A 20,791-nucleotide genomic window follows, 5' to 3' on the forward strand; every position below is an offset into this window, starting at 1 on the left:
TATAAAGAGGAACCATTTCAGCAACAATATTACCCAGGACAGTCTCCAACCTGCCAGGACTGTCCCTGCAAAAACTGGACAGTTGGCAACTGTGAGCTTGCTTCACTCAATACGCGCTTTGATGTGGCACAAAGGGGGACGCCGCCCTACAGTTCATGGGTGGTGTCATCTTCACTGGGAATCTGAGACTACAGAGGAGCCCTTGCTTCTAATAAAAGCTGCATTGCACCAGGCCCATCATTATGACCTGATACTAGTCTTACTTTTGGACCTTTTGGTCAATAAGCTTCACCTTCATTGGCAATTGTTTCAAGTTGATGACCTACCCAGATCTAACCACGCACCCTAAACCGTGCACTTCTGTGTTACAATTGGATCGCGTGCATCTTTGCCCACCCAACTACACAAAAGATCAAACTAAGAGTGCATGGTTCATCAGCCCTGCACAGTTTAAAACCAGCCATTCCAGTAGTATGTTTCCAGACAGCAGTAAAATAATATCCAGGAAGAGCCAAGCAAAGTGTTCACAATAGGTACGAAAGACAAAATCCTTTATTGGTCAGTGCAAGAGTCCAGACAACAGCACGGGATGCTTATACACTGCGAGGAATGTTGTGATGTTCCCCGCTTGGGGGTGAGCAGCAGATGCCTATGGGATCAGTTTCTCTTCTTGCCTTTGAGGATGACTTTGGCAGGAGTCAGTGCGGGAACAACAGACTGGTAGAGTCCAGAGGAAATCTTGTTTATGTAGTACAAGTCGAAGAGGGAGAAGAGAAAGCTGCGGCGAGAAACAGATCAAAAGGGGTTTTAAGACTTGGAAATCACCTCCTCAGACAATGCATTTCGTATACTACAGTTAGACATTTTAAAAATATTACAATTAAAGTTTGCAGAGTATGCTGTGGCTTGAAGTTGTAAAGTGGATCAGGTCCACACAACGTCGACTACATACACTATAAGCTTACACACCAGCACAACGCTGATCTGTGACCTTTTCCAATATAACATGCGAAACACAGGCTGTACACTAAACGTACCAATCACGGACTCGCTACAACTCTTGCAAGCATTTCACACCACCCATGAGATATGTGCGGATGCCAGTACTGGTTTTGAAAATGGGCTTAACGACTATTCATAGCGGAGTGGTACTCAAGATGAGGTGGCGTAGCAGGGGTTGTGACGTTGGATGCAATCACACGAGGCACCTTCTGGGCCAAGAAGTGACTGGTCAGGCAAAACTAACTTCTTGTTCTAGAGGGAAGATCATGTAGGGTCAGGGGGCCATCCAAAATAAAAAAAAACTCTAAAAAGTCACAACTTACACAATGCAACTATCTGCTCAGAGACTCCAGCATAGCGCGTTCTGCTACCAGTACATATGCATTCTCATTTGCAGCTGCCCTTATTTTGCTGGTGTGTCCAGCACTTACCAGGTGGTTACGCAGACTCTGTGAACGAGTCCTGAGGCGAAGAGAGAGAGGAGCAAGCAGACGAGAACTGTAGGAAAACAAAATAAAGCCATTAGACCAGACTGATGCAAACAGGTTAAGCATTAAACACCAAACAAGACATGGGCAGGAAATTAAGCAGTGGCTAATCCTCAAATCAAATCCTACTAACGCGACGTAAATAACGCTACGTTATTATCAGTTTATTTTCCTGTAAGGAGTCCAAACCAGGTTAGGGCAGGTACGGGCTGTTTCACAGAGAGAGGTAGGAGCAGTGGTAGAATCTGCACTTAAGTGTCATGCATACTTAGCATATTTTCCACCCATCTGTATTGCACAGCCGGGTGGAGAACATGCACAGGCTCCCAGCTCTTGTATGAGTGCCGAACCAGGGCGCCCAGACCAATCAAGAAGCTGCTGTGATGCTGGTGACATGCGTCATGATTGGCTAGGGGAGTCTGGGAGCCTATGTGCTTCAGTGCTGCAGGGAGAGGAGAAAAAGACAGAGGCGAGGTGGCAGCTCTTCATGGAAAGTGGTTTTTTAATCTAGCCCCATGCCCTACCACTACATTTCCAAAGCAGCCGCCACTGAAATTAAGCTATATAAATCATTCAATGGCAGAAAGGCATCTGGTTACACAACTGTCGGGAAATATTGCAGTGTTATAAAGAAAAACGGATGGTGTGGCTACAAAAAACGTTAGCTAACAGCAGAGAAAATGTTTGATTGAAACTGAGACACACATGTTGGACTTGCACTGTGTACAATTACTTCAGGAAGTTATTTGCCATATTGCAACCATTCCAATAGCGAAGTAAGCCAAAAGCCTTCTGGATAACAGACCAGAGGGCTAATACTTGTAGTCAGAGAGTCCAGAAAGTGTTTCAGTAGGAATTGAACACCCATGGAGGTCTCAAGAGAAAAGGCACAAGGAAATAAGTCCTGCCTTATTAACCTAGAAATATTAATTTGACTAGCTTTAATTAAACCTTGGATAAAGGGCTCTCCAACCTAGTGACAGGAAAGTATGAAATGTTTTCATTCACTTTCTGCACAGGTCAGAAACAAAAATAGGTATTGTTAAATTGTCTCAATGCAGAATAGTTATGTTGCATTCTACCACATGGCATCAGTGTTTCACATGCATGGGAGGAGACAATCTAGAGGTACAAATTCCCGAGATTTGGAAACCCGCGAATTTTAAGTTATGTTAAATTGTATTTATAGAGCGCAACTGCCACCCGTAGGCTTCCTGGTGATTAAGTAAAGAACTGTATTAAATAAAGTAACTGATTATTAAAACAAAAAAAGCTTTTAGTCGCTCACTAAACGAAAGAGGATCATTACAAAGCTGAAGATGTTTGGGCAGATTGTGCCATAATATGGGAGCAGACACTGCCAAACTGCACTTTGTGAAAAATAGGAACGTGCAACAGAAAATGGAGCCCTTCTGAGGAAGAAACGGGGAAGTCTTTGTGTGAAAAATAAGGGAGAAGGCCCGCTATAATACAAAGTACTTCAAAAGTGATGTGATTTTGGGTTGGGAGTCAATTAAGGAACTTTAAATTACTCGTTGCTGAACAGAATCTTGCTCGACCGAAGACTATCTGACAGCAAAGACTTGCTGTTCAATCAGCGAGTCTTCAACATTTCACCCCTGAAATATCTTTAACTTTGGGATTAGTAGAGAGGTATGGTAAAATGAAACAAAGCGGTCAGAGGTGAACAAAAACAAGATGATGGCACTTCGGATAGGATGAGGATTTCTAAAGCGCACTAATACCCGTGGGTGCCAAGGCGCAGGACGGACGAGGAGAGAAAGGAGAATGCAGAGCTGCTGACTATGTTTGAGAAAAGCTAAGTCTTCAGAAGCTTTCTGAACATCGGGAGCGATTCTGCAAGAGATTGAGGAGGGCAGGGTATTCCAGAGTTTTGCGGGCACCACAGAGAAGGAGCGTCCGTCCCATCTGGCCTTGCGGAATTTGGGGGAGAATAGTTTTTTCTGGGAGGAAAATCTCAGAGTCCTCCCAGGCATGTACCATTGAAATAAGGTTTTCAGCTGCTGCAAGCTTTTGCTATGCAAGGCCTCGTAGACAATACACAGGACTTTGAAGGGAGCCAATGCAGAGTACGAAGCCCCTCCCTTGCTGACTGCCATTTAGGGATATTAAAGATCAGCCTGGCAGCCGCGTTTTGGTCGACCTGAAGCCTGTTCAGGGAGGTTGTGCTGAAATTAAGGTACAAGACATTGCAGTAGTTGAGCCGGGAAGTGACTAGTGCAATGATGGTGTGTCGATGCAGTGCTGCTGGAATATACGGGAGCACCTTTCTGAGAGTTTTCAGAATATAGGAGCAGGTGCTAACAGTGCGGCCGACCTAAGACTCGAAGTTAAGGACCTCGTAAAAAAATGACCCCCAGGTTTTTAACTGTCCTAACCGGAACAGGGAGGGGACCGCAATCTGCCCGCCACCAGGCGTTCGACCAGATTGAGGTCTGTGGACCAAAAACTAGGACCTCAGTTTTCTCTGAATTGATCTTAAGGGATTTATTCTGCATCGACCCGATAGTGCTGGCCATGCACTGTTACATTTTCCTGCTACTGACTGCAGATCATTGGAGTTAGAAGCAATGATCTACGTGTTTCATCTGCATATGAAATCACCTGAAACCCAAAGGATCTTACCAGCTCGGCCAGCGGGTTCACATACACATTAAAGAGGGCAGGACTCGGAGATGAGCCCTGGGGAGCGCCACAGGGTAAACTGAAGGCCTTAGATCTAAAACCCGCAGCTAACGATATTTGTTCTCCCTGTTAGGAAGGAGTGGAGGATCTGCAAGGCCTTTCCCAAGACTCCCACCTCTCGCAGATGTTGGACCATCCGATTAGAGGAAACGGTGTCAAAAGCAGCCGACAGATCGAGCAGAATCAGCACTACCGAGCCAGCCTGGTCTACCTGCATGCGGATGTGATCAGTGGCAGCAGTAAGGGCGGACTTGGTGCGGCACGGAAACCATTTTGAGACTGATCTAAGATCTCATGAGATTCAAAATAGTTCATCAACTCTGTGTTTTTATGAATTTCTCTAGGATTTTTGCGGGGCAGGGAGAAGTGAAATGGGGCAACAATTCTTCAATTCAGAAGGATCAGCATTGGGTTTCTTGAAAAGAGGCTTGATTATCTACTTGAATGGTGGTGTTAATCTTCTCCCCCAAGCTTTGGATAAATTTAGATACTGAAGGGCAGTTGCCACATACACTGGGCTGAAGGGAGGAAAGAGGTGTTAGACAATGAGGACCCACCATCAAAAAATACTATTTTATTTGAGGCAATTTTGGCACAAACCGAGGAACAGACATTTCTGTACGGGCAAAATGTTTGAGGCGTAGGCTCTCAGCTTAAAAATAAGCAGACTGTATTCAGCAAAGGTATAGAGATGCAAACTGAAGGAGTGGACCAAAGAAACAAGAGGAGACATGTAGGCAATCAATAAATAAGTTGACAAAAAGGAACCCTTAGGATATCTAGGGTGTTTGGGTTGAAAAAGCTGCAGACCAAAGAGGACTTGAGATCTACCTTCGAGAAAGGATTACAACCTTTAAGCGCGGTCCAATCAATGCCAATCTTGCAAAGTTGTTGTAGCAGAATGTCATGGTAGATTGTGTAGCAGGCAGCAGATAAATAGAACTGGAACTGAAAAGGTATAAACATGCCAGTCTGGTGCCACAGCAGCAAAATATTTAGTGTTAGGAATCTGATAATCCAAGAATGTGCCACAGGTGAACATCTTCAACTTGCTATATAAAAATTTGCAAGCCACTCATTCAAAAGCAACATCTCAATTACATTTAAAATCAAATCCTTTTTCATGCGGAGGGTCCAGTATGATTTGAGGTTTCTTTATTCACGTGGTTTAACTCACACAGAATTATTCAAGTAGCTGCAAAAGGGAGGACGCTGGCTGCCTTCCAGGCAATATCCAAGTTTAATTCAAAAACAAATTATTGAATGACTATTATAAATATCCAAGTCTCTTTCTTTCTGTGTTGATCTGCGTGTTGTTCTTTTATTTAATAAGGGCGCATGAAAGATTTGAATCTCGGAGAGTTCCGTCAAAGATCAATGGTACCACAGCTCATTAAAGATGCGACAAAGCCTTAGTCACTTAACATCCTGGGCTAATAAATTTGTGTTAAAGAATAATGATGCTGCAGTCAGAAGAAGCTAGAGTCATTCGTCCTGCTACATAGCATGGGTAGCTTTAACAAGGGCTGCAGTATGTGCAGGTTTACTGCTTAGGTTTTATATCAAGACTGCCTGAGTCACCTCTTCCAATCAGGAGTTATGTCCTCTGTGAATCATATTGGGCAGCATCCGTCGGCCATGAGGTCAGCATCTTACAAGCTAAACTCCTGTCAGCTATTGCTACTTCACTAAACTTCATGCTATTGAACAAATGTCAGAATCTAATGCACGGATGCACGTGAAGTGATACAGTGAAGGAATAAAATGTTGAAGCTATACCAAAATAAGGGGTTGCGTCATACGGGATGACAGTCGGCCACAGAACTGAGGCACTGGATCCTCTGGAAGCTTGAATGTGTCCACAAAAAATTATACATTCTCAAGAAGCAAGTCACAGGAGGCCATGTAGTGTTATCCCAATAAAGCCACCAATATGTACAAGCGATCTCCAGTGAGGAGGCATGGAACGCTGTGCCAAACTACTGATCTACATAATTCCTCCGATAGAGCCAGTCAAAGGCCATTATACAGAGGGAATCTGCCTCAGTGCATCTATACTGTGTTTCAGCGGCTCCAGGTAACACATTATCATGTGACTATGGATTTAAATAAATGGGAAAACCTTGGGGGAAAAAAACGTACCTTCAGGGAAAATCTTTGCTTGGAATCCTTTCCCAAAGACAAGAACCTCGAGATTGTTGAAGGCCTGAAAAAGTGAGTTAAAGGAAACATCCACAGAACAATGCCTCTGTACACACTAATGCATACGCTACACTTTATAACACTGTGCATTTTCAATACTCGCCTTTGTCTAATAAAGGCTGCACCATCTTGTTTCAACCTTAACACAAACTCCACATCCACCACAGCATAAAATAAATTCAGCATGTAAGATGTAAGATTTTAGTTACGAAGTCACTGTAAACGTCACATGGTTGTCTTAGTTTCCTGCCACCAAGGAGAGAGTAATCAGACTTGTCAAAAACACAAAACTGTTCTCAACATAGTATTGAGGTTTCCAATTAGAGCTAGAGGTCCTGTAGTAGAAGTTATTTACAGAATAAAGCGATAGGGGTCTTCCTTCATAACAGTACTTAAAGTGGGTTAGTCAATGGCTTCTCTGAACCCATTAGGCTTTCTTTGAACTTGAACAATAGGAGTTCTTTTCACACAGACCATTCCTAGCCTGGTATGCGGGAACAGGAGGGGAATTTCACTACTGAGAACAGAGAGGGTGAGGACACTGCAAATCTGTCCCAATTCTAATTTTAAGCCAGACTCTTAGGATTGCCTCACGTGATAGCTTAAAGCAAAGCACCAGTAAGGCTCCAACAAACACAAACTGAAAGTAAGAGAAAGAAAATATGATTCCAGTTCGGTGGGTTAATCTCTGAACTCTAAAATATACACATTCTTATTTTGAAGGATTTAGAAGAGAAAAGATGGCCCAATGGAGGGCTCTTTTGCAAACAACCTTTCATCGAGTATGATGCAGAGCTTCATATCACAATGCTTACGATCTTTAAACAAGTGACTAAAATTAATAATATCCAATTTACAGTCTCTGAAACTATATACTTACCTATTTAATTTGTGTTTTTATCTGCCTAATTTGTAAAAGAATATATGCGGAGGCCTAGAGATTAATTAAGAAGACCGCGGCTGGTGCCATCGAAGGTTGAGGTGTGGAGTAGCAAAGCTGCGTAGCCTTGATTTAACCTTATGCCTATTTACTCCATCACCAGACGCCTCCTGCATAATTATCGCCACTCTTACAGGTTCTTTTTCATCCCCACCTTTCCCATTATCACTGTTTTCCATCTTTCTCTTCCTCCTTCTTTCCCCTTATATGTATTTTCTCTCCTGCTTTGAATAAAAGTGTGTTGAGGAGAAATTAAGCCCCCCACCCAAAGAAATGCTGGTGGGCATTGAGATAAAAACTCACAAAATGACCCTCACCAGAACCCATACATACCCATAAGGAAAATAAGTGGATTTACCCAGGTGTATCACAAATGGCACCGAAGAGAATCAAGCTGGTAACCTACATAAGTGAATGCTTAAGTCGATGCACCACCTTCCCAGTTGTTTTAGACAGCTTTACAAGGCAGATGCCCTAAATGAGACTGAGAGCACCGAACAAACATTTGGAGCTCCGGACACGGTACAAAAAACCTTCCCCTTTAATGTTAAATTTTCTTTACTAGAAGTACAACTGGCCATTAATAATAGTGTTGCCGGGAAAGCCCCGGGACCGGACGGGGTGCCGTTAGACGTATATAAATCTAATTTAGAATTATGGGCCCCACTTTTAACGAATGTCTTAAACAGCTGCAATAATAACGGGTTTTTTAACACCTGGCAAGAGGCCATATTGATTCAAATTTTTTTCAAAGGCGACCGCGGCGACCCAAAATGTTATAGACCAATTTCTTTATTGGACTCACTAATGAAGGTCGCTGGGAGAGCCATACTTAACAGACTGCAGACCTGGGTGGAACATCAAGACGTGTTCTCACAATTTCAACATGGGTTCAGGGCCGGACTTGGCACCATGGAGCAAGGCTTGAATTTAGCGTTGATAATTTCTAAGTACACCATGGCCAAAAAAGAAAACTTATTTTTATGTTTCGTAGATTTAAGTTCGACATTTGATTGTTTGAACCACGACAAATTGTGGTCCATATTAGGGCAATTAGGAGTTGAATCTGAACTGCTAGTCTTTATAAAAAAAATTATACAGGGAGGCTGGGGCTAGGGTGAGGTACGGAAACAAGGGTGAATGTACCACTAAATTTGACATTCAAAAGGGGGTAAGGCAGGGATGCATACTAGCACCTTTTCTATTTAATCTGTATATAAATAGCGTAGCATCCCACCTTATGGAAGATCAGTAAGATTATCCTAGAATTAAGAATTCCCCAGTACCCATACTTCTATATGCAGACGATGCAGTAATTATGGCCAGGACACAAATTGGCCTCCAAAGATCAATGACTATATTTCACAGTACATGAGTGATAGAGGCCTTAATATAAATATAAGCAAGACCTTCACCATGTGCTGCTCTACAAAGAAGACCCTAAAATGCAAGATTTTTCTTTCAGACTCCAAAATAGCCACTGCAGAGACATTCTCATATTTGGGAATTAATTTTAACAAAAAGGGGACCTGGTCCTCGGCAGTGGAGGCAAGAAAATTGGCATTCTGCAGAGCAATCGGGGCTGTCCGAAGTTTCGCAAACAAACTGGGGGATGTCCGATTCCAGTATTAATGGACATCTTTAAAACGAAATGTGTGTCCACTGCAATGTATGGCGCAGGCCTTTGGGGAATAACTGATACTAGTACCATACAGCTCTGTAAAAATAAATTTCTTCGTTACTTATTAGCTGTCCCCCGCAATACCTCAACGTTTGTGTGCCATCAAGAACAAGGCATACACTACATTTCAGATCTAATAAAATTTGACCCCATTTTACTGTGGCATGAAGTGTGGTCAACCGAGGAGACAGGTCTGAACGCTGAACTCACCGCCCTTCTGAAAAAACCCACAGCGGACCCCACCGAACTCAAAAACTACCGCCCCATTTCGCTCCTTCCATTCCCGGCCAAAGTCATCGAGAAAGCTGTCAACAACCAGCTCGCCGCTTTCCTCGAAGCCAACAAATCCCTCGACTCCTCACAATCTGGCTTCCGAGCAAAACACAGCACTGAGACCGCCCTCATCGCAGCAACAGACGACATTCGAACTCTACTGGACAATGGAGACACAGTCGCCCTCATCCTCCTCGACCTCTCTGCAGCATTCGACACAGTCTGCCACAGCACTCTTTTACAACGCCTCAATAACATCGGAATACAAGGAAAAGCACTTGAATGGATCACCTCGTTCCTCACCGGAAGAACCCAGAGAGTCCGCCTCCCACCATTCAAGTCCGAGGCCACTGAAGTCATCTGTGGCGTACCACAAGGATCCTCACTCAGCCCCACCCTCTTCAACGTATACATGAGCCCCCTCGCGACCATCGCCCGCCAACACAACCTCAACATCATCTCTTACGCGGATGACACTCAACTAATCCTTTCTCTCACCAACGACCCCAGCACCGCCAAAACTAACCTACACGAAGGAATGAAAGAAGTTGCCGAATGGATGAAACAAAGCCGTCTGAAACTGAACTCAGACAAAACAGAAGTCCTCATCTTAGGTACATCCCCCTCTGCATGGGACGACTCCTGGTGGCCGGAAGCCCTTGGAAAAGCACCCATCCCGACAGACCACGCACGGAACCTAGGCGTCATCCTGGATTCTTCACTTTCAATGAACAGGCAAGTCAGCGCCGTCTCCTCATCCTGTTTCAACATTCTTCGCATGCTCAAAAAAACATTCCGCTGGATCCCCACCGAAACCAGAAAAACAGTCACCCATGCTCTGGTCACGAGCCGACTGGACTACGGAAACACCCTCTACGCTGGTACTACCGCTAAACTCCAGAAGAAACTTCGACGAATCCAAAACGCCTCAGCCAGGATCATATTAGACATCCCACGCAACGAACACATCTCTGGGCACCTTAAAGACCTCCACTGGCTACCCGTCAATAAGAGGATCACTTTCCTACTGCTAACCCACGCACACAAATCACTCTACGACATCGGACCAGAATGCCTCAACTCACGACTGTCCTTCTACACCCCCCCGCCAACTACGTTCTTCCAGCCAAGCCCTCGCCACTGTACCCCGCATCAACAAGACCACCATGGGAGGCAGATCCTTCTCATACCTGGCTGCTAAAACATGGAACTCACTCCCCGCTTACCTTCGCCTTACCCAGAACCACCTAGCATTCAGAAAGCAACTTAAAACGTGGATATTTGACAAGTAATCCTCCCCCCCCCTTTCTAAGCGCCTTGAGACCCTCTGGGTATGTAGTGCGCTATACAAATTCTCTGACTTGACTTGACTTGACTAGGTACAAGCAGGCAACAGGGGCACACGGAGGCACAAGCAGGCAACAGGGGCACGGAGGCACATGCAGGCGACAGGGGCACGAAAACTGAGGCACAAACAGGCAACAGGTGCACACGGAGGCACAAGCAGGCAACAGGGGCACACGGAGGTACAAGCAGGCAACAGGGGCACACGGAGGTACAAGCAGGCAACAGGGGCACACGGAGGTACAAGCAGGCAACAGGGGCACACGGAGGCACAAGCAGGCAACAGGGGCACACGGAGGCACAAGCAGGCGACAGGGGCACGAAAACTGAGGCACAAGCAGGCGACAGGGGCACGAAAACGGAGGCACAAGCAGGCAACAGGGGCACACGGAGGCACAAGCAGGCGACAGGGGCACGAAAACTGAGGCACAAGCAGGCGACAGGGGCACGAAAACGGAGGCACAAGCAGGCAACAGGGGCACACGGAGGCACAAGCAGGCAACAGGGGCACACGGAGGCACAAGCAGGCAACAGGGTCACGAAAACAAGCACAAGCAGGCAAAAGGTTCACAAGCAGGAATTGTAATTTAGACGGGGCTGAAGTGGAGAACGGTCAGTAGGGAAGTAGTGCGGCTGGTGCAGTGGTACCAGGCCGAAAGGTGAGAGGGGCTGTCTGCACCCCAGTTTGGACAGTTTCCACTACCTAACAGGGATTGGTGGGAGGGGGGCGTACTTCTTGCTTGCTTTAGGGCTGTTACTTCGGGGACGCAGTGCACGCACTTGCCTGCTGCCGCCGGGACACGACAACAGGCAGGGAGAGGACAGGCTGGGAGAGGGCAGGGAGGGGACAGGCTGGGAGAGGGCAGGCTGGGAGAGGGCAGGGAGGGGACAGGCTGGGAGAGGGCAGGTTGGGAGAGGGCAGGCTGGAAGTGGACAAGCTGGGAGAGGACAGGCTGGGAAAGGTCATGGAGGGGACAGGCTGGGAGAGGGCAGGCTGGGAAAGGGCAGGGAGGGGACAGGCTGGGAGAGGGCAGGCTGGGAGTGGGCAGGCCGGGAGAGGACAGGCTGCGAGAGGACAGGCTGCGAGAGGGCAGGCTGCGAGTGGGCAGGCTGGGAGAGGGCAGGCTGGGAGAGGGCAGGCTGGGAGAGGGCAGGCTGGGAGTGGGCAGGCTGGGAGTGGGCAGGCTGGGAGTGGGCAGGCTGGGAGTGGGCAGGCTGGGAGTGGGCAGGCTGGGAGTGGGCAGGCTGGGAGTGGGCAGGCTGCGAGAGGGCAGGCTGCGAGAGGGCAGGCTGCGAGAGGACAGGCTGCGAGAGGACAGGCTGCGAGAGGACAGGCTGCGAGAGGACATGCTGGGAGAGGGCAGGTTGGGAGAGGGCAGGCTGGAAGTGGACAAGCTGGGAGAGGACAGGCTGGGAAAGGTCATGGAGGGGACAGGCTGGGAGAGGGCAGGCTGGAAGAGGACAGGCTGGAAGAGGACAGGCTGGGAAAGGGCAGGGAGGGGACAGGCTGGGAGAGGGCAGGCTGGGAGAGGACAGGTTGCGAGAGGGCAGGCTGCGAGAGGGCAGGCTGCCATGGTACAGGGTGAGTTCATTAGCTCTCCTTCACAACTCTCAAAGCAGGTGCACACTTATCACAAGTCCTTAACATTTTTTTTACTAATGCCCCCATTTTGAGAAGCTGGCGGAGTGGGTCACGTCCCTTGCAAATGGTCAAACTGATTCCCACGCGGTCCTACGGTAGTATTTCACACATGATGTGACCAACATAAACCTACGCCGCCCATGAGTACATTGGGATGGCTGAGCTGGTGACTGTGGAGAACTATAGTGCTTCCAACTTCCCCCCAACAACCCCCCAACTTCCATGATCTTAGATGCCTTGCGTGCACCGTTGGGCACTCAAGCAAGTGAGCACACATATTTCACGTCTGGAAACTCAATCTACCTCTGGGTCCGTCAGTGGTTTCTGCACAAGACTAAAGTAAGACAAGCGACAACCTCAAGGTGCTTTACATTGTCCTGAAGCCCATCACATACTGATACCTTAGTACCCTCTACAGTTTCTCTGCGCGGGTTTGAGCTTCTCCTGGGTCCAGAGACTTCTGACTTTTACCTAAACCTCTCTGGCCTCAACTGCTTTTTATTATTTTATTTATTCAGTTTTTACATAATGGCAATCAGGCCTCAAGAGAGACATCAAAGCACTGCACAGACCTACAAATGGAATAGGAGGCAAAGAAAAGGTTTGACATGAAGCAAGATTTTCTGGAGATTGAGAAGGCTTAATAGACATGATAAAACGAGAAAAATAAGGTGATCTAAATAGAAAAGGTCACATTTTTTAGATTCATATTCTTTTTCAGCTGAAATAGGGAAGGGGCAGTTTGAAGCAAAGAGCATCTTTCCTACTGCAAAAGCGAAGATGAGCAAAATCACAAGTTTTGTTCTGCTGCTCCCCCGCCCCTCTTCCTTCCCCCGGGTGATTTCCAGGCTAGCACATTCTCCAGATGAGAGCCAATACCTACGTTTGCTGGATGACGTCGGACATAAGAGAAAGAACAAAGTGGATGAGTAAAGAGATAAGGATGGAAAGAGTGAAGTATTGGAGTGACTGTAAAGAGGGAGGCGATGAAGGAAGAAAAGGAGGGATATGAACAATTAAAAGATAGGAAAATATGAAAGCAAGGAAATACAAGGATGGGGAGGATAGAATGGTGAAAAAAAGAGGGAATAAGAAGGAAGAAACACACACTAACAACCACGCCGGAAACAGACAGTACTCCCAGGCAGGGCCAAAGTAACAGGTAGTGCTCTCCCATAAGGCCCTTATTCTCTAGACATACTGATGAGAGAAGATCTCTGCAGCCAGATATAAGCATTGGCAAAGCCAGCAGAACTGGTTTTAATGTGCAAAACAGCGTCAGCACATAACAGAGAGAAACACAGGAGGGAACAACATCCCCCCTCCCCCCCCCTCCCCCTCCCGAGGAGAGGCAGAAAAGTGTACAGTTGTAAACTAGTCCCCTGGGTCCCTAGTTCAATGCAAACGCTTGATTTGAATAGCACATTTGACTGAGCCACGAAAACCTCAAGCCAATGGCTGAACGAGACTGGTCGAGGAAAGCCAATGGCTGAAAGGGGAGGATGCATAGCCTACTGTATGTATATGTGTGTTTGACAGCCGTGCTGTCAATCCCCAGACCCGAAAAAGCAATATCGAGCAAGGCCCTGAAAAAACAAAGACCCAAGACGTGCAGAAAATTCCAGAGCGAGACGCGTGAAATACAATTATCCAGCAGTATGCAGTGTAGACTGGAAGAAAAACTCCACTTCACAGCCGAGCAATCACCCACAGCACGGGCACTGGGAATACCCAGCACCGAAAACAAGCACTCCACTAAAACACCCAGGCAGCACCCCAGAACACCATGAAGGATTCTTAGCACCCTACGGCGCTGCGTAAGGTGGCTCAATGAATAACAGGCACTCAGCACTATACGGAGTGTCCCAGGAGAAAACTCGCCACTCACAGGATACACCCAGGGAACCGGAATGTCGAGGGCTCCACATCCCTGGACAATAATTTATATTAAAAAAAGAAGAAGAATTAAAAAAACAGCACCCTACTGGCAAGATCACCCAGCGCATCACTGACTAGCCTAGAGAACACCCACTCCCATATTTAAGCACCACAAAGAATATGCATCGCCCTGTTGTACTGCCAACACAAGCAGGCCACAGCATCACACCCACTGCATAGTTTATTGAATAGAAAGCAGTGCGTAGCACAGTGACACAACACCCAGTAGTGCACACTTTGTCCAACACTTCCTATTAAAGGGCAGATTACACCCAGTACCTCAACCAATACCAAGGGCCCCATGGCACAGAATAAAGAACTGAGAGGGCCCGGTAACATACCCAGCAGAACTACCCGGCATACCTCTGCAGACAGGCTCATTGACACAGACAGAGAGACAGGCGTGGAGTGCGCGATCAATAACGGAAGAAGCAGTTCATCGAGAGGGACGGGGGGAGGGGGGCGGGAGAGGACACGGACGGCGGGAGACACCGGAGCAGGAAGGCGGCAATCTTCAGCAACACTGCCCCGCTCTGCCTGCTCTGTGCTCACCGCGCTCTCCGGTCCGCCCCCCCGCCGCCGGGGGGCTCCTTGCGACGGCGGCAATCTGTTGACTTCTCCGGTCTCCCTCTTCAGCATGGGAGACCGGCAACGTCCTCCGCTTCTTCCGGGGCTCCCTCCAGGCAGGCCACGGGAGCCCCGAGTGGGCCGCCATACTTCTTCTGGGCCGCCGTCTTCCTTCTTCCCCCGGGCGGCGGGGGGGGCGGGCACTTCCGGCCGGCCGCGCTAGGATTGGCCGGCTGGCTGAAGAAACCCCCGGGCGGGGATCGAGCAGGAAGGGAGGAAGGGAGGGAGGGAGGGAGGGGGAGGAAGGGAGGGAGGGGGAAGGTCACTCACCTCCAGACCTGGGCATAATAAGGAGACCCGTCCCGAGCAGCAAGGGAGGTGCCGGCAATGCCGGACCAGATTCGGGGGCGTTCCCGGCTTTCGGCTGACGTCGCGTGACGTCGGCAAAAGCCAAAGAATCTCGGGAACGCCCCCGAATCTGGTCCGGCATTGACGGACAGGCCCCTCGTCCAATGGCTATGCTCCATTTATGGAGCTAGCCAATAAATGACGAGGGCCGACCCAAACCCACACTACAGTTCTCATTAGGTTTTCGCCTGCGCGAAAAAGATGCGCAGAGCGCATCTTTTCGCCAGGCAAAACCTAAAAATTGGGGTCTAAGGCAATGTAGGACCGCTTTGTTGAAATTGCAAATGCTGGAAGACGAACTAATTATGTACCTTGTCTCATCTTTTTTTAAATCTATAATTAAATCCAGGATTACCATGAATTAATTAAATATAACCCTGTAAATATCATTGCGACTCTCCCTTCTTCTGATGTTTGTATTTTTATTGTATTTTTTTTTAAACCTAATCAATTCCATTCATAGAATGACTAAACGATGTAAATGTATATTTATTATCTTACTGTGCTTTTATGATTTGTATTATCAAAATCGAATAAAGCTGTTTTTGACTTGACTTTGACTACTCCACCACCAGACGCTTCCTGCATAATTATCTCACTCTTACAGGCTCTTTTTCATCCCCCCCACCTTTCCCATTATCACTGTTTTCCATCTTTCTCTTCTTCCTTCTTTCCCCTTTTATGTATTTTCTCTCTCTTGCTTTGAATAAAAGTTTGTTGAGGAGAAATTAAGCCCCCCACCCAAAGAAATGCTGGTGGGCATTGAGATAAAAACTCACAAAATGACCCTAACCAGAACCCATACATACCCATAAGGAAAATAAGTTGATTTTTTACCCAGGTGTATCACAAATGGCACCGAAAAGAATCAAGCTGGTAACCTGCATGAGTGCATGCTTAAGTCGATGCACCACCTTCCCAGTTGTGCAGGGCTGATTATGTACCCTATGAGGTTACTTGTCATAATCTCTCACTAACCCAGAACCATTTGGAAGGGGATGAGAGAATGAAATTGTGTGAACACCAAAATAAGATGTATTTTTAACTACAAAACCACTAATATGTAGCCCTTTCCATACACTATTGATGGAGCAGATTTCATCTGCAGTCAGGCATTGTTTCATTTTTGTGCTTCAGACAGACTGCATTTAAATTGCCACACACATTTGGTGCAAGTTAAAAACATGGCCCATGAAAAACATGAAAGTGAGGCCTATTTAGTCTGAAATGCTTTTGCTGAATTAACATGTGTTTTTGCAATGTAGAGAAAAGTGGCCTTTTTAGCTTTGAAGATTAATAGAATATGTTTCTCTCTTTCCAGCTCATCCCATGCAATCTACATTCACTATTTCTGTCTTAAGAGACTTTGACTTGTTGAAAATGTACACTACAGCATGAAAATGCTATTTTGCACATTGCACATTTTTGCATGTTGTCATAAATAATAGACAAGCTGCTTTACACTAGTAGCTTGGCTATGTAAACATTTATAAAGAGTATTAGTATGGAGTTGGAAAACATAATAGGCTGATTTACATGAAATTAATAATATCTTTGTGTTTCTTTTATTTTGGGGCCTACCATTAAATGGCTGCCTGTGAAACCAGCAAGGCCCATGGCTTGCTTTGAAAGAGAAGAGAGCATGCGCAGACTGTACCAGCTTTCCTAAAGGAGTCAAGGACAGCTTGAACTGTACATTCTTGTGATTGTGCCAATATACCAGCTAACTAAAGTATCCGTCCTGCTGCTCTGTGACAGGAAGGAACTATAGAAACATTTTTCCTAGTAAATGTTGCAAATGTATTATTCATGTATGCTACTTTTGTTAAAAGTGATAAGGTCAGGGTTTTAGAATGCGCCAGGGTGGTGAGAACTCATGCCATCATGACTGAACAATCAACGTACAGGTTTTCCTGAAATGCAACATTTTGTGTAGTCTGCCAAAATTTTGTGTATAAATACTACCTCTCCGGAGGAGGGGCTGGCTTTCTCAGCTCAGCTGGCTTCTAGGCTCATTAGGGGTGTGTGAGCTCTTGAGAGAAGGAACAGATAAGGCCAGACATCCTATGGGTTAGGTACGAGATCGTCACGGGTGCATGGGTGTCCGAGGAGAGTCAGGGGGAGGGTTCTTGTTTCCACGTCATATCTTGGCACTGCAGGCGCATTCCTTTGAGGTCTGGTGAAGGAGGGGCTATCTCACTCCCTGCTTGCTCTTTAGACACAGACAGATGCAGAAGAACAGCTGATTAAATAGAATTAGATGCTAAACTTTAAGTTATGCTTTGACTAATTAATTAGGTCTGAAAATATTTTTTTTTGACTTATGCATTTATTTCTCTTAATGGGAGATTTTTGATTAGCCTTGCAAGACTATATTTTTTCTTAGAAACTCTTTAAGAATTTTGAATGACATTTTGCGCCACATTCCTTTATGTAATGCTTATATGCAAACTGTAATATGTTCTGTATTAATGCTATTTTTTCTGTTTTCCAAATTCTGTAACCTGATTGATATTTTACTAAAGAATAAACTGTCAGAGAAAACTTAACTTTTGACTAGAAAATAACCCTTTAAAATAATCAACAACTCTCTTTATTGGCTTACAATAATAATTGTATTTTGACTGTTCATCTTTATTTAAAATCTCCTGAAGGTAATACATGGTGTGAAGGGCCCAACACCTTTTGAGCGGTAAATTAGAGGTAGCATGAGGGTTTTGCATTGAGAAATTACCAGAAGAAATTACCGCTCCATCACTATCACATTCACTTAAAAGGCCTTCTAGGTTGACCAATCAATCCTCCCCACCACATGCCACCATTATTTACCCCTTTACCTCACTGGTGCAGTTTTAATTTATTTCTTATTTAATATTCTTATACCATGCTCTAGCACCCTAAGGTAATTGGATGGTTTACATGTAACTCAACAATTTACATTGGAATAAAAAACACAACAGGTTGGAAATTGTATTCATCACACAAGGAGGAGCTGTAATGTAGGAAAATATGAGGATATACAATAAAAGCGACTCCTACCATTCATAAATAAGAAGGAGGTTAACAGCTCAGGAGTAGGCAAAAGAGAAAAGCATATTTCATTCTTACTAACTTACCCATCTCGTCACAAAGGTTGGATTTGCCCTTCAAACAAAACTAAATAACACTAGACCAGTCTGTTGTCCACAGATGTCCATTTGAACTACCAAAGGATACAGTCAACGAAAATATGAAGAGACCGGATCCCAGCAAGCCGCCCACAATTGTCAACCATTCCGTGGATGCCAGCTGCTTGTTGTACATCTGCATCCCTGCGAAGAGCAGGACTGAGAGGAGAGTCGAGAGAGCCAGTGATGTCCCTGTACCCACCGCTGGGACAAAAGGAAAGATATCAGCTTAACAGTCTTTATAGGACATATCAATGGCTTTTTGCAACAAATTGGTGCTAATATTATAGTAGGACCTGGTCCTTCTCGATGTAAGTGCATAACTAGGCACCTTACATCTGGTCTGTGCCTTTCTTCCATTCCAAAATGTACTTAAGTGAAGCACCCAGGATGCATTTTGGTTGTAACACACATTCACTAGCCATCCAGAGCTAATGTAAATAGACTGTTCCACAACATGCTCTCTCTTGTCCACTGTCCTGTTCTAGCTCACACAATCATCATCTGGAACCTCCACAACATGTCCTACCTTACCCATACTCGCTCTCATACATTAGATCCACCTGTATTCATCCTCTCACCCATGCCCCTCTATAAATGTTGCCAACTCTTTTCATATTAGTGTCTAACTGACTCCTGTTTATGTCCTGCCCTTTGACCTCTGTTGCCCATGCATGCCGCTGCTTCATCAATGACATGCCTTACACCCATCTTAGCTATGCCCATATAACTCGTTTGCTGCAAATAGGTAAAATTGTTTCCAAGCGTGATAGGTTGGATTTCTCAAAGAAATACGAGTTAGTATTCACCTTTGCAGTGTAATGGAAAAATATATTTTCATTTGCTTTGCACACACTGGATAAAATCTATATTTTAGAAAAGGAAAACATGCACAAGAGATAATGTGAGCAAACCTACGATCAGACCCACCAGTCGACTGTTAACACCAGACAGCCTGTTAACGTATGTTTTTCTTGCTTATGCCTTTCTATGAATCCTTCACAAGCAATCCAAAGTGTGCCCATTCTCACATGCTCTCAGTTTTCCAATGTGTACACCTGACCCGATTCACACACTCCCTTCCCTGTTGCAACATTCGCTCCCTGTTGACACAAACACTTTCAATTCACTCCGTATTGATTAGCATAAATATGGTTTTGGTTAACAACGGAATACAATGGCAAGTTTTTAAAAATACAAAAATAAAATGCCAACCATCAGCAGATCAATTAGCAGACAACTAGAGCCGCCCCTTTCAATGGCTCTACGTGTACCCTTTAAGCTAGCCATTTACAGTTGCGTTGGAAAGTGGGTGCAGACAAATGTTTTCGCCCACGCCCCCCATCTAATTAATTTCACTTTGATACCTGATCTCTCACCCATGCACTTCTCCAGCTCCCCCTTTATGACCCGCAGCCCCTGTTTTCACACGCTTGAACCCACAGTCCAGTTTCGCCTGTACCCTCGCCCATTCCCCCTGTGCCCCCTCTCACCCATTGCTCCCACCGCTCCTTGCCTGCCTCCAAATATGAAGAGACACGACACCAAACTTCAAACTATAGAGCGCGCATGCGCAACACTAGGGGGGATCATTGAGCACTGCAGAAAGAGAGGACGTGGAACTACAAACCCAGACGGAAGTCAAGACAGACTGTCGGAATAGAGCTTCCGGTTAATTCAGTTGCTACATCAGAGCAGTGCTTGGTACGAGAGCAGAGGTGAATAATGCATCAAAACGTGCGGTGAACCGGCTCCTGCCTCAACTGCTCAAAATGGCCATAGATAACATTGGAAGAGTACGCGCAGCACTGTTGTCTTTGTGCTTCGATGCTGGAAGAAAATCCTTCAAGATCTAGAATGCGGCCATCTTGGAATGGGATAACCGTGTGGTTTAATTTTCTGCTTCAGACGGACATCTTGGAATGGGTTACATTAGACGGCGTTACTTAGACCGCAATTGTAGACATCTGCGTATGGATGGGGGAAACATAAAATTAACATTATTCAAGTGAAGTTGCGGTACTCGCTTTTGGTAGGATTCGTAAAGTCTATGCTAATGGCACTGGGTTGCTGTTGCATACATGCCAACATTCAGGAGAGCAAAGTGGGGGATAAAAAAAAAAATCGGGAGAATGGGACTTTGAATCGGGTTACTGGCATGCATAGGCTTTGGAAGTGTGCTGCTGTAGGATCGGACATTTGAAACGTAAATGCACGTTTTTTTCTTACCTTTCAGAAGCATGGAGCATAATGGCAGGTAGAGAGGGTGATGCAAGTGTTGGACACTGGCCTGACAGGTTGTTGGCAGTGCATGCACTCCCCACCCCCCTGTGGCAGCCCGGGCTGAAACAGCCCCCCCCCCTCAGTACTTCGCAGGTCTTTAAAAGACGATTCCCTTGTTAATGACGCTTTGCTGGTTTTTCACCCCTTCGA

At 45.9% G+C, this 20,791-nt stretch overlaps 1 protein-coding gene across 1 annotated transcript; it reads right to left on the bottom strand.

The window, feature by feature from the left end:
* Nucleotides 1–534: 534 nt before the first annotated feature.
* On the bottom strand, nt 535–19,967 carry KRTCAP2 (keratinocyte associated protein 2). Its single transcript, XM_086947388.1, has 5 exons — nt 19,852–19,967; nt 18,408–18,562; nt 6,339–6,402; nt 1,434–1,500; nt 535–778 (listed from the first exon to the last, which is right to left on the bottom strand). The coding sequence occupies exons 1-5, from the start codon at nt 19,853–19,855 to the stop codon at nt 658–660; spliced, it is 411 nt and encodes a 136-aa protein (XP_086803514.1). The 5' UTR covers nt 19,856–19,967; the 3' UTR covers nt 535–657.
* Between the last annotated feature and the right edge of the window lie 824 nt (nt 19,968–20,791).

The sequence above is a fragment of the Lissotriton vulgaris genome, chromosome 12, assembly GCF_964263255.1.
Source record: "Lissotriton vulgaris chromosome 12, aLisVul1.2, whole genome shotgun sequence".
Lineage (NCBI taxonomy): Eukaryota > Metazoa > Chordata > Amphibia > Caudata > Salamandridae > Lissotriton > Lissotriton vulgaris.

Excerpts from the sequence above, each read along its gene's own strand:
- KRTCAP2 (XM_086947388.1), bottom strand. Across the intron at positions 6,403-18,407 it reads TCTTCATATTTTCGTTGACT|GCCTTCAACAATCTCGAGGT; the intron begins GTATCCTTTGGT and ends TCACTTTTTCAG. Across the intron at positions 1,501-6,338 it reads AGCAAAGATTTTCCCTGAAG|TTCTCGTCTGCTTGCTCCTC; the intron begins GTACGTTTTTTT and ends GTTTTCCTACAG.